The sequence below is a fragment of the Zootoca vivipara genome, chromosome 6 (genome assembly GCF_965207765.1).
Source record: "Zootoca vivipara chromosome 6, rZooViv2.hap1.1, whole genome shotgun sequence".
NCBI classification, from domain to species: domain Eukaryota; kingdom Metazoa; phylum Chordata; class Lepidosauria; order Squamata; family Lacertidae; genus Zootoca; species Zootoca vivipara.
The window spans coordinates 37,280,854-37,294,188 of record NC_142589.1 but is presented as its reverse complement, the minus strand read 5'-3'; the positions used below and the strand labels follow the sequence as shown (position 1 = coordinate 37,294,188).

The 13,335-nt window shown below is 47.3% G+C and overlaps 2 protein-coding genes across 3 annotated transcripts in view; both read right to left on the bottom strand.

Moving 5' to 3' along the window:
* Positions 1 to 825: 825 nt before the first annotated feature.
* Positions 826 to 6,035, bottom strand: APRT (adenine phosphoribosyltransferase). Its single transcript, XM_035117996.3, has 5 exons — positions 5,928 to 6,035; positions 4,369 to 4,472; positions 3,646 to 3,779; positions 2,200 to 2,278; positions 826 to 1,378 (listed from the first exon to the last, which is right to left on the bottom strand). The coding sequence occupies exons 1-5, from the start codon at positions 6,029 to 6,031 to the stop codon at positions 1,236 to 1,238; spliced, it is 564 nt and encodes a 187-aa protein (XP_034973887.2). The 5' UTR covers positions 6,032 to 6,035; the 3' UTR covers positions 826 to 1,235.
* A 2,597-nt stretch (positions 6,036 to 8,632) lies between these two features.
* Positions 8,633 to 13,335, bottom strand: part of GALNS (galactosamine (N-acetyl)-6-sulfatase) — a 52,821-nt gene continuing 48,118 nt past the window's right edge. Inside the window, exon 14 of one of the 2 annotated variants that reach the window (XM_035117998.3) lies at positions 8,633 to 10,536. In XM_035117998.3, coding sequence (XP_034973889.1) covers positions 10,450 to 10,536 — 87 coding nt within the window. In that variant the 3' untranslated portion in view covers positions 8,633 to 10,449. Of the gene's footprint in view, positions 10,537 to 11,443; positions 11,573 to 13,335 lie in introns of those variants that run through there. The other variant, XM_035118000.3, reaches the window with a different exon arrangement.

Below are 13,335 nucleotides of genomic sequence, written 5' to 3'. Positions count from 1 at the left end.
CTTCCATCATGTGTGCTCACTGAGGCTGATGGGAACTGCAGTCCAAAATGTTTCGAGGACACCAGGCTGGCTCTCCCTGTTCTCTCCCCACCCCCATTAGCATAGAGCAGTGATGGGCAATCTTTTGAGCTTGGTGTGTCAAAATTCGCCAAAAACCCGAGCATAACTCGCGTGGTGTGTTACTTTGAGAAAAAAACCCATATTTTCATGATATTTATAGTTTAAATAACAAAAAATGTATAATTGTAATATATAACTGTATTTAATAAACAAAAAACTAACTATTTAATCTAACCTAACAAAAAACCCTTGATTTATCACAAAGTGCCCAGAGTTGTTGAGCTTTTTGGAGGGAGCTGCTGACCAAAGTTTTGGAGGTTTTTTTGGGGGGGTGTGTGCAAAAGTTGCTTTGCTTTTTTTGGGAGGGAAAGAGAACAGAAATAAATGACAATACCTTTGCTGCAACTAACATGCAGCACCAACATAGTCTACCAAGGCGCCCAAAAAAACCCAGCAAACGGGTTAAAAAACGAACACTGTTGCACCCAATCAGAGTCTGCCAAAGCGCCAGAAAAAGCACAGAAAGGGTTAAAAAACCAATCTCTAGTTACCAGCAGCAACAACAACAACAAAAGGATCCGGGTGGGGGGAAAGCAACAACAGCGCGAATGGGCCAATGGGGCATGTGCCAGCAGTGAGGGGTTCGCCATCACTGGCATAGAGGAATAACAATCTCTTGCTTTCTAAAAGGTTTCAGTGTATCTGATGAAGTGTGCATGCACACGAAAGCTCATACCAAAATAAAAACTTAGTTGGTCTTTAAGGTGCTACTGAAAGAATTTTTTTATTTTGTTTCTAAAAGGTGTAAGTGACTTTTGTTTTGAAAAGGCTGACTCTGGGAAGCCTCTAGGCCTGGGTTCTGGTGAGCGAGTCACCCCCTTCCCAATCTGGTAAGTCCAAGACTGCTTACAAGGAGATAGCCTTATAGAAAAACCCAAGCTTCATTTGGTTCTTTTAATAATAATAAAAGCCTCTCCCATGGTACTTAATTAACCCTTCACTTACAAAGCAAAGTCCAGGATGACACCAACTTGATGGGAGCAAGGGTCACTTTAAGAAAAAAAGGAAAGAGAGCTTGCAGGCAACAATGCAAAGCCAGGAATTGTTTGGCAGAGGAAGACGGCAAGGCCATCTCAACTGAAACAAGGCTTGAGGCAGGCGGTCGCTCCTGGGCATCAGTCATACTGCAGCAGCGAGTAGATGGAGTTTGGCTTGATGGCTTCTTCCCCTTTAAGGGACTTTAACTCTATAAGCACCACACACTCCAGGATATTAGCCCCCAGCTTCTTCATCAGCTCACAGGCAGCTTGCATGGTCCCTAGATGAGAGACGGGGGTGTTACTCATGCAGAAGAAAAACCTGCACTGTTCAGCTACCGTTGATTGTGACATGAGAAGAACCCACAGCTGGAGCCCACATCCTGTTCCCTCCATAGCCAACCAGACAGCTATGGGAATATGTCCCCCAACTTGTGACTCCAGGCAACTGGCACTCAGTGCATGCTGCCTTTAACAGCGTGGGGGGTAGGATAAGGGGTAGCCTTATCCTCCACCAATACATTAAATCCCATTTTTAAACCCAAGTGGGCCAACATTACGCCATTCGTTTGCAATTGGGTAATTATTAGGACCAAGTAAAAAAAAATGGGGCAAGCTTCCAAGTTCTCCAGAATTCCTCATCAAGGAAAAATGTGACACAAGTTGAGAAGCGGCAGTGGCGGCCAGGCAACGTTTGAGGAGGAAACTAAAACAAAAAGGCAGGAAAATGAGGCTGGATAATGTTCTAGCTGTGAGATCTGCTTACATGTTGAGTCTAGCATGGAGATTGCAGACTTGTTCCACTCTCGGGTGCCGAGCTATCATGTTGCACACACGAGATTAAGGAGGAAAAGCATGGCTGCTGTGCCCATTTCCTTGAGCAAGCAAAGCCTGGCATGTCACCCAGTTCTGACCAGCACGCACAATGAATCCACGGGGTCCTGGGCAGGCAAGAGATCAGGAATAAAGAGGAACATGGCAAGTCTTCCTTTGGGCTAAGCCAGCAGGGGCTTCATCTTCCATTCGGGTGTCTGCAGAACTGGAGAGGACCCCCGACTGCCAGTCCTGTACCCAACAGCCTCAGCACCTGCCCAGTTCTCACCTCCTGTGGCAAGCAGGTCGTCGATCAAGATCACATTCTGACCGGGGTTCACTGCGTCGTTTTGAACTTCGAGCTCTGCCTGTGGGATGCGAAAGAAGGGTGGGCTTTAGGCTTGCTGAATGAGCTGCCACTGGCATGTTATGGCAGTAATCCTGGAGTGGGGCTTTTCACCCCAGAATGTGGGCCGGAACTGCCTGGCATTGGCAAGAAAGCACTCAACCGCCGGCAAGTCTGTGGCATGGATGCTGTCGGCTCTGCTCCTGGATGTGATGGGGATTGGGGTGGGAAGAGGATTTCAGGGGCGGGGCTGCTTTTTATCAAGCAAACGGCAGCCAGAAACGCCACTTGCCTCAGTTGTAACTTCCAAGAACCGTAAGAACTTGTGTATGGCAAGATGTGGGTCACAACCTTGATTATGAATTATGTGAAAAGCTGTGGGAAATGATTATGGATTTCATGGTGTGCTATGCGATAAAAGAAAATATGAAAATGACCCACAGATGGTGTTCAACACACACCAGATTGGCAAAAATGTAAAAAAAAAAGAGAAAAGGGTATATGTTGGAAGTGTAATGAAATTGAAGGATCCCTTTTCCACATGTGGTCTTGTAAGGAATATTGGGCAACTATAAAGAATTAAAAATATATATTAAAAAAACACCTTTCCCCAAAACACCTGAGATTTTCCTCTTGGAGATGGTAACAACGGAGGTCCCAAAAAAACAAGAGTCCCCAAAAACCAAAAGTTTATTATTGGCACAAAGGTGGAGAACAAGTATAGTACCCAGTTAGGGAAAGAATGTTTAAATATGCTGAACAGACTCTGATGAACAGGATAGAGAAAACGAAGAGAAGGAATAGGAGGAGGAATGGATAGTGTTCATTGGAATATTTTAAGAACCAGTATAAACAAATACATAGCTTAGCAGGTCTCAAGTAAATCCAGTAGCGGTGAAATAGTTTTTAATAGATAACCGGATGATTAAAAAGATGTGGATTACATGGAGTAGTAAAAAAGCAAAGGGACCAGGAAAAGGGTGGAAGGGAAGTCATATGATACATGCTGTATTTGGTACGAAGTCGTAAGTGGGGCAGGCGGAGGGGGGTTAAGTATGCTCACTGTTCCTGTTTTTGAAAGTGCAAATATAAAAGGGGGGAAGGGAATTTGTGTTTGAGCTTTCCCCTCGTGTGTCATGTCTTTTTAGATTGTGAGCGTGAGGGAAGAGACTGTCTTAGAGCGACTTTGCTAAGCTGCTCTAAGATTCTTTGGTGTCCAAATGCTGTAAATTAAAAACTATAATACACTTTAAAAAAAGGCTTTCCATTCTCCTGCTGAGCCAGCCTAAATCAACATTGGACCATCTTTAGAAGCCCCTCCACCAGAGCTGCATTTGAAATCCTTTGATTAGCCCCCACCTCCACCTCCTAGAAAAAACCCACCAATACCTGACCATATTCCAGAGCGTAGGCAACAGACACTGTGGGACCTGGTAGCTTCCCCTTCTTCCGTATTAGCACAAATCCAACTCTCAATCTTTGTGCCAAAGCTGGTCCAAAAAGGAATCCTCGGGAATCAAGACCTGTCAGAATCAGAAGCAAACAAGCAGCAGCTTATTTACTTAGTCCTCCAAGTTAAAAGCAGTATTCCATCATTGGACTTGTGGCACAGTGAGGCGTTCTACTTGCTGACAGGAAGATGAGATTGTAAACCTGGCTTCGGACTTCACACTGCACCGGGGGGGGGGGGGCACATTCACATGACAAAATGCTCCTCTATGCAGTGGTCTGCTAACTTTCTACTTGCGGGGGGGGGGAAGAAAGTCTAGAAAGAACTATTCTGCTTGACAAAGGAACATTCCAGGCACAGGTTTAGCACTCCTGCTGTTTGCAAGGCCATTCAGAGGAGGCTTAAGTGGGGCATATGCCAAGTTCTTTGTCATTTAAAGGGAGTACTGTCTGGTTTCATTGGCTCAGCCTTGGCGAAGAGTGCATCTGAGCATGCACAGAGAACCCAGAGGAGTCAAGGGGGGAAGATTTGTTGTCAGGATGCAGCATGTTTGTAGACAGGGCATTCATGGCCTCAAGACCCACCGACTCTCTCAAGGACAGACAGCCTTCCCCAACCTGGTGCCCTCCAGAGCTTTAAAGACAAACTGGTCCCTGACTCACCTGCAATGTACTCAACCTGGGGATGTGAGGCCTTGACGTGAGCTTCCAGGAGGTCAATTGCAGCTGCAAAGGCAACCGGGTCCTTTAAGAGGGGGGTGATATCTCTATGGAGAGAAAGAAGCACTTGTTAAAAAAAAATTCTTTGTGAGTGGGAATTAATCCTACAGAAGAAAAATATTTGGGATCCAGCGTTGGAGCTATTTATAAGTGAAGTTAAAGCAAACGAGTATCCAGCCTCTTGTGTATTTTCCTTATTCTCCCACTTCCTCTAGGCTAAATCAAAAAGCTAGGTATCACTTCAGCCTCGTCCCCTGACCCACTTTCTATGGCGCTCTTTGGGGCATGGCCCTCAGGAGGAACTTTTCACTGGGGCAAAGTAAAACACTGAAAGGAGGAAACAACAGGCCCCAAAATGAGAAGAATCATGGATACACATTTTGTCTCATATCTCAGGTTCCACGAATGCTAGGAACTGACTGTGGAATCAGGGAGTTTCCCACCCACCTTCCCCTGTGGATGCCCATACTTGCTGAGAGGGCAGAAGCACAGCCTCCTGGTTCTCCTTTGTCCCCCTGATCGAGGGCAGAAACCAGCATGGGCCTCCTTTCATCTCTGCAGTCCTGGGGCAAATCATGTAGCAACTGTACACATAACTGATTAGATTATGCTTCTGGACTGCAAGCTCCTCTAGAGACCTGTACTGCTGGTACTTTGGAGAGTACCAGGCGCACAAACCTAGACAGCATCTTAAAAAGCAGAGACATCACCTTGCCGACAAAGGTCCGTATAGTTAAAGCTATGGTTTAGTGATGTATGGAAGTGAGAGCTGGACCATAAAGAAGGCTGATCGCCGAAGAATTGATGCTTTTGAATTATGGTGCTGGAGGAGACTCTTGAGAGTCCCATGGACTGCAAGAAGATCAAACCTATCCATTCTTCAGGAAATCAGCCCTGAGTGCTCCCTGGAAGGACAGATCGTGAAGCTGAGGCTCCAATACTTTGGCCACCTCATGAGAAGAGAAGACTCCCTGGAAAAGACCCTGATGTTGGGAAAGATTGAGGGCACTAGGAGAAGGGGACGACAGAGGACAAGATGGTTGGACAGTGTTCTTGAAGCTACGAACATGAGTTTGACCAAACTGCGGGAGGCAGTGCAAGACAGGAGTGCCTGGCGTGCTATGGTCCATGGGGTCACGAAGAGTCGGACACGACTAAACAACAACCAGGCGCATGGAGGGCGTAATAATAAATAAAGGGATGTTTTTAGAAGTCGACCCCCCCCCTACTTCGAGCACCGCCTTAATCTGAGCCCTGGAGCTTCTTAAATCAGGGGCATTCAACAACCAAAGGGAAGAAGTTTAGGGTCGGAAAAAAGTGTACTTCGGAGCATGGGCAGAGTGCATTTCCCTCTCCCCAGTCGCCGGGAGCTTGTAGTAGCTCACTGGCAATAGGAGCGCTTCCCCAAGGGAGGGGGAAGGACTGCCCTCTGCACATGCTCAGGAGAACAAGACCGCGGCATCACGTATAGCCCAAAGTGGCCGCTACCCCGTCCCGCTTACCGAAAAAGCACCCCCGCCGTGGGAAAATCGGGGAACTCCCGGATCCGCTCCTGGACCAACCGCCGCTTCTGTTGCAGCCGCAGCTGCCGCAACTCAGCACCCATGGCTAGAGCAGTCAATCTGCCCAGTACGAAGCAACGCGCATGCGTGGAAGAGGCGCCCGCTTGGGAGAAACCATTCGGCGGGGGGGAGGGGCGACACTAGTTGTAAAGGAACCATCACTCCTGCGCGGGGGTGGGGGGGAGTTAGCAAAGAAAGTTACAACCTCCAGGTGCCTATCTATGGGGGATTATATTAACCACAAATTATTAGTGGCTCCTTACTTACCATGAGTTTTAAGGTCCAGCTTTGTGCACAGAACTAAGGCCGTTAAAAAAATTTAGTTTTAAAAACAGGGAGTTGTTTTCCTCCTCTTTGCCAGCTCAAGGGCGGGGCAGGACTCTATTGCATACTTACCCGGTGCATCAGCAGAGACTGGTGGTTTTGCAGCCCTGGCCTTCCGCTCTCTGGCTTGCAGCCGCCATCAACGCGAGCTAAACTTTGCAAAGGAGGTCAGGTCCTTGCCCCATCTCCCTTACAATCGAGAATCCTGACACAAGGCACACGCAGAGAGAGGAGACCACTGGGGTCAGAAAATATGGTTATTGCAGCTATGAGACTTGAGTCCTCTCTTTATTTTCTGTGTTATTTAATTTTCCTCCAAGGAGCTCAAGGTGGCATACATCGTCTCCTCCTCCTCCTCCTCTTTTATACTTCACAACAATCCTGTGAGGTAGGTTAGATTGAGTGTGACTGGCCTAAGGTCACCCAGTGTGCTTCCTGGCTGAGTGGGGATTCAGACCCTAGTCTCCCAGGTCCTAGACCAACATTCTGACCACTACAGCACACTGGCTGTCCAGTCCAAGTCTGGTTTAAAGATAAACCAGCCTACCAGTAATTAGCAGATCAAGCAAGCACGTAACTCCTCCCCCTCTGATATTTAAATCATTGTGACTTCCCTCCTTAAAATATGCAAATATAATTGGTTTATGCAAAGATTATACAAAGGTGTCCTCATTTTGTGTCACGCTTTTCCTGTCCTTTGGCAATCTGTAGGTGGCCATCCTCTCTCTACTTTTTGTTTTGTTTTTATAACTTTTTATTGGGTTTTATAAACAAGGATCACAGGACTGATAAGTGATACAAATAAATAGACCAAGTCTTCTCATGTCATTTGTACATCAGAAAAACAGCATTAAAAATTTGCAGTAATAGCTACAACATATCTTCAACCTTTTCCAACCAAAGACCCAGTTCTAATCCAAACATGCATATGGGAACATGTTTCTCATTTATTTAACCATATATCTGTATGTTGGCTGTGCTGCTATTGTGACCCACTTTTGATCATGCCATGATCCAAACTGTTGGCCCCAACCCTGTAGCTGAAGTCCCAGTATGTAGTTTAGGGCTTTAAACGGAAACAACAAAACCTTGAACTTGGCTTGGTAAGCAGTAGGCAATCAGTGCAGATTGTTTAACCCTGGTGGATGTCTTCAAAGCCAGATGTCCCATGAAGCCCCCTGGTGGAGTCGAAGGGAGAGTTGCTAGAACTCATCTTGGCAATGCTGGATTTCCAGTTGTAAAAGTTTGCTTTGTTCTTGTAGGAATGTGGCTGAAACCCTGAACATTCTTTTCAATTAATATGCTTTGTGCAAGGCTTTTTAAATCTTTTTGCAGACACGAAAGAGGCAGCCAGGTTTGGTCCATTAGAATAGAATCCACAGATCAGCTAAATAGCTCTATTAACACCAACATTCATGGTACAGTCTGCAGGCTTTCAAGTTACACAGAACTCTTTGTTAGGCTAGATAAGACAGAAATAATGCATCTTGGGTGAAGGAACACCACATGAGGTGGCTGTAGGGGCACCGCCATTTTCTCGTTTCCAGTCTCCATTGCTGAGAATATTTATTTTTTCTTTAAAGAGATATAGTTGAGCTGAAGCCTATACAAAGGTGACATCCATCCAGAAGGACTTGCATTTCTCAGAAAGGCCTTTGTTGGGCAAGACACAGAACGGGGTGGGTGGGTGGGTGATGAAGCGGAAGGTCACTGTGTAGGCTATTTTCACAGCTGTCCCTGCTAATACTAGGATTTTCTCAAAGACAAATTATCTCCACCACCAGAAAAAATCTTTTCCCCCAACAGCTGGCCCAAGCTGGCCAGTCCTTAGCAACAGAAGAAACAAACACTGACTCAAGCATGCAACTTTCCATCGGAACACAGAGCTTTTTTAACAGCTACATCCCCAAAGACAGGGAGTGATTGTAATTGTAGGGGGGTTCTGTTTTGCAGTTGAGTTTGTTCTGTAATTTCACCACCAATTTGGCTTTTCTGTGGCAACCCCAACACTTTCCTTTTCACAGGAGAAGGCTATAGATAGCATCTTTATTACAACTTTGCCATCTTTATTGGATCTGTCTTCACAACAACCCTGTGAGATAGGCTACTGTCATAAAGTTTGACAGAGAAGGTGACTTACTCAAGGCTACTTAATGAATCCATGGCAGAGGCCAGTCTTTCAATGTCTCCCCTGGGATCCACTTAGCTTAAACCAAAAGGCTTGGCTTATCAGACAGAATTATAGCATGACAGGCCCCCAAGGGAATTCTGCTCCTTTCCTTTCCCCAACTTCTCACATTTTAAAATACTGCACCCCGGGATTTGCATTTCAAATTTTATTATCTTCCACAATCTCATTCAACAAGGAGCTCAGGGAAGAAAGAAACAGCACTTGTAGATCACATATTATATTGGCCTTAATTTCTTACAACAACACAATAAAGTTATAAAGCTGACAAAAGTATTTTTTGAAAGTTAACAACAAACATACAGAACTCTTCTAATCATACTAAAAACAACATCACAGCAGGAGACATTTCTTCATATTGACCTTTGGCACTTCTTGAAAATGTATATTTTGGCACCATTTGAGACCAAGTCTTAAAAGAAATGTTGGCACTGGAGAACACTTCTTTGCATAGCAAAATAACAGAAGAAAGGTTTACCTTGCCAGCCATCTGTTTCCAGCAGTGGCTGACCAGGTGCCTCCAAGAGGTCCACAAGCTGGGCGTGATGACAACTACCCTGTTCTGCCATCCCACAGAAACTGGCATGCAGAGGTAGACTGCCTCTAAGCACAGAAGTTCCACTTAGCTATCAGAGGCATTAACTATTGATAATATAGCTCAGGTGTGGGGAGCCTCTGGCCAGGCCATTTTGGCTGAGCCACACTCACCTGCCCTACACCTGCTAGCATATATTGCATCAGGTGCGAGACACAGGTAAAGTAATAACTGGGCCCCAAAGGGCACCTACGGAGCCCTTTTTGAAGTGCAATTCAGAACTCTCTGCAAACACCAATGATCAGCTGACTGTTAGTGCTCAAAGAGAGCCCTGCACTGCCAAAGCCCCAACAATCAGCTGGGATTGGCTGCACTGGGAAGTTATCGAGTGCCAAGGGGGCTGCAGGAAGCAACTTGGATTTAAAGCACTTCCTCCGGTGTTTTGAGTCCAAAAAGCTAAGAAAGAAAGAAAGAAAGAGAAAGAGAAAGAGAAAGAGAGAGAGAGAGAGAGAGAGAGAGAGAGAGAGAGAGAGAGAGAGAGAGAGAGAGACGAAGCAGTTTGTATTGAAAGCGCTGGAGAAAGCACTTTGAGTAGAGACCATTTTCTTTGCAGAGGGAAAAAGGCTTCAATTTTAGGTGCACTGTCCCCTCCGCAAATACTTCAAAGGGGCTTCCTGTAACTAATGATCAGCTGAATGGTGGATATGGGTAGTTCATTGCACTTCCAGGGCCAATCAGCTGATTAGTGCTGGTATAACATCCTCAAAGGAGGAGGATGCAACAACCTCCTTTAAACCTTGACACCATTCTGATGCCTGGTGATTGACAGGTGGGTAGTCCTGCCCACCTGCCCAAGCTGGCCCGCAGAGGGTATGGGAGACATTATAGCCAATAGACTGTAATGTTGCTGGCACTGCATGCAGTGAGCAGCAGTCTTAGCTCCAAGCACGTTTAAGCAACACTGTACATTTGCTGGAGCCGCTGAATACTGGCATCGACGCTTACCCATTTTTAGATGGCACAAAGATGCTCTGCCTCATCAGGTCCAGAAGGGTTCCTGAGCTGCAGGACAAACTTCCAATTCTAGGCAGTGGGAGGGGAGCAGAATGCTGTGAGAGATGATCACAACCGATAACTGACGGTTCAGTCTCAAAAGAACTTATGAGTAGCAAAGGACTAAGGCAGGCTTTCCAGCCATAATATTTGAAATAGTCTTAAGCTCACAGTACCTTGGCCCTGCTTGTACTGAGAGGCTGAATTCATATAAATTTACTGCTGTAACCCTGAGAAAGAGAGGAGAGAAACACCACTTTTAGTAGATAAAAGCAGCTCTTCTGGGCTTCTTCCCACAATGCCCCTTTTCTGAAGAAATGATCCACAGCAGCTCTGTCTCCAGCAGGTCAGGCATGAGATGCTCAGTGGGGCCAGAAGCATTTTCTAGGATTGGGGCTGGGAGGCTTCAAACACTTCCCTATCTTTTCACAGCCTGGAGGAGCCCAATTCTGTTGCAAGACAGGAAGAGAAACTGGGTCAGCCACAAATCACTAGGAAAAATTAGTATCTGAATTTGCTTGCTTTCCTGTTATATTCCAACCCACCCCCCTTTTCATATGATGTCTCTCACCTTGGTAGCCTGGAGGCAGGGGCTGTTGGTTTAAAAACAAAACTTTGTGCATTACTTAGGATACCTTTGGCCAGGAGTAGCTAACCTGAAAGCCTCTAGATCAGGCATCCCCAAATTTCGGCTCTCCAGATGTTTTGGACTACAATTCCCATCATCCCTGACCACTGGTCCTCTTAGCTAGGGATCATGGGAGTTGTAGGCCAAAAAATCTGGAGTGCCACAGTTTGGGTATGCCTGCTCTAGATGTTCTCCTTCCAACCCCCATCCCCCCTGAACACTCCCCTTTCTGGTTGGGGCTGATGGGAGGTGGAATCTAACAAGGTCCGGAGGCAGAGGCGTCCTTCCCATAGGGGCTAGTGGCTCGTTGTGCCAGGGCGCTGGCCTCTCAGGGGCACCCCAGCGGGGTGCAACAAGCCACTAAGCCCTATGGCTCCTCCTCCTCCGCCACCTACTCTCCCTCGGCCACGGGAATCCCCTGCCCGCCGAGCCTGCTGTCGCCTGAGGGAGCGGCGGGAGCGGCTCCTGAGGGGCCTCCTCCACATCACCGGTGCTCGCTGCCCCACCACCACCACTCCCAGCCCAGGCGGCAACGAGGGGCTTGCTTGGAGGGGGAGTCCCTGATCACGTCGCCTTTTTCTCCCCCAAGTTCCACGCAAAAGTTTTCCGACGTCCCCGCCAGTCTTGCTTTTTTTGTGAGCTCTTTCTCCCGTCGCCCCCCCAACTCTGCAAAGATTGTCCGACGCTGCCACATGCGCGGTGGGGCTTCCGGGCTTCCTCTTTGCCTGTTTTGTGCGCGGCGAGGGTACCATATTGCACCGAGTTGAGTGTCACTTAAGAAATTGTGAGAAAGCCCCAACCAAGGTGCTCCGTAGAGTTCTTGCGCGAATAATACATTTATTCCGAGATTAGGGTCACTGCAATTAAAACAATACTTTTGTTTTATTTTTATTTAATACACCTTCTCCTTATTTTTATCAGTGCCGCCACCAGATCCACCCCAAGTCTGCTGCTGCCCTTGTCACTTTTCCTGGGCGGAGGTGGGGTGCGTGTGTGTTTGGAGAAGCTGAATAATGGAGATCTTGCTGTCTGAATTTGAACTCCCAGATTCTCCCAAGAGCCTGCAGAGCGGTGTCCGGTGGGGTGGGCGAGGGTGGGGCAAAAGGCCCCCACTCGAGGCAGCACCTCCGAGAGGGTCGGGAGGGACCACTAGCCCAGCTGGGCAAAGGGCTTTGCCTCTTTCTGCATTTGTCAGTAGCAGAGGCGTCCTTCCCATAGGGGCTAGTCAGGCAGCCCCAACAGCGCCCTCCACCCCAGGCTAAATTTTGGGAAAACAAGGGGGGCGCCGGAGGGACCTCTGCGCCACAGCGCTGGATGTGCTTAAGACGGCCTGTCCGGAGGGATGCAAGTTCCTCACCCCAGGCTCAGGCACTTTATCATCAACAACAACAACTTATTTCTGTTAGAAAAGTGACATTCAAGAATCACTACACCCTGTGCACAGGATGGTAAAACTAGTGCAAAGACCCACATGCTAAAACCCCATTCCAACAGTCTGGGCTGCCTTGTCCTCTTCACAACAGGATCATGTGTTAGCTCCCCGCCCTCCGCCCTATCCCCGCATTATTCTGGGGCTGTCTCAAATCCCTCTTCTGGCATCGTGATAAGTGAGCAAACCTTTGTATTGCTGACAGGAAGAGAGAAACGGCCCTAGACTTTGAAAGGCTCTATAATTATTTTGCACAGACATATTTGCGGAGATTACCCAAAGCGCTCAGGAGAAGACAGCAGTCTCAGAAGGCCAAGGGTGAGACAGATAAGAACATTTGTGTTTTAATGAGCAGTTTGATGGATTAGCCTGCCAACTGATGGATTAGAAGGCATTTACATGGCGACGCCGAAACAGGAGAGCTCTGCCTCGACACCTCAGTGGTTCACCGGAATTATCCTGCCCTTGCTTGAGTTTTGTAGAAGACAGCCAATGTCAGGAAGGAGGAAGAGGACACCCTCCGCAAAAAGAAATCCTTTCCAGAGCCCAGAAGCGATTGGTTACAACCAGGCAATGAAGTCTCAAGGGGGCCTTTAGTCACCAAATAGCCTGTCTTTAGATGTCATGCAGGATGAGCAGGACAGAATCCCCCAATGGCAGTTCCTGATGGCAGTGGGTCACACAACTGGGGCACCAGGGGAGAGAGTGCCAAAGTGCCTCCCCCTCAAGCTTTTCACCTCAGCCCTTAATCCAGTGAACTTCCTTGCTCCCACCCTTATCTCTGGCTCCCTTTGGCTCTGTCATCTTGGCCCTTGTGCTGGAAAAGCCTCTTATCCCTCAAAGTCATGTTTCTGCCTGGCCTTTACTCTGGCCTCTGACACTTGAGAGAGATAATATTTTGGGCCTCACCCTATTCATGTGGCTGTCATTTGTTTTAAAATGTTGTTAATACTGTATTTTCAGATCACCGTAACTTGCCCTGGGACCTTATGGTGAAGGGCAGGTAATAAATAAGGAAATCAACTCTATTTGGAACAGAGCTGAAAGCAGCTTTGGAGAAGGCAAGTGAAAACCAGCAGTACAGCGTCAACCCCTCAGTCCTCATCAGCTAGTGTGGGCAAGTCAAGATAGCCTAGACTTCTGCATGAGCCACACTCAGTCCTCATAAAATGCTCTCTGCTGCACATCCCT

What these genes read in the sequence shown, in the direction of transcription:
- APRT (XM_035117996.3), bottom strand. Translation starts at nt 6,031, where the DNA reads ATGGGTGCTGAGTTGCGGCAGCTGCGGCTGCAACAGAAGCGGCGGTTG. An exon ending in ACGGCGGGGGTGCTTTTTCG is followed by an intron (nt 4,473 to 5,927) that starts GTAAGCGGGACG and finishes TTCTCTCCATAG; the next exon opens with AGATATCACCCCCCTCTTAA. An exon ending in CCAGGTTGAGTACATTGCAG is followed by an intron (nt 3,780 to 4,368) that starts GTGAGTCAGGGA and finishes TGATTCTGACAG; the next exon opens with GTCTTGATTCCCGAGGATTC.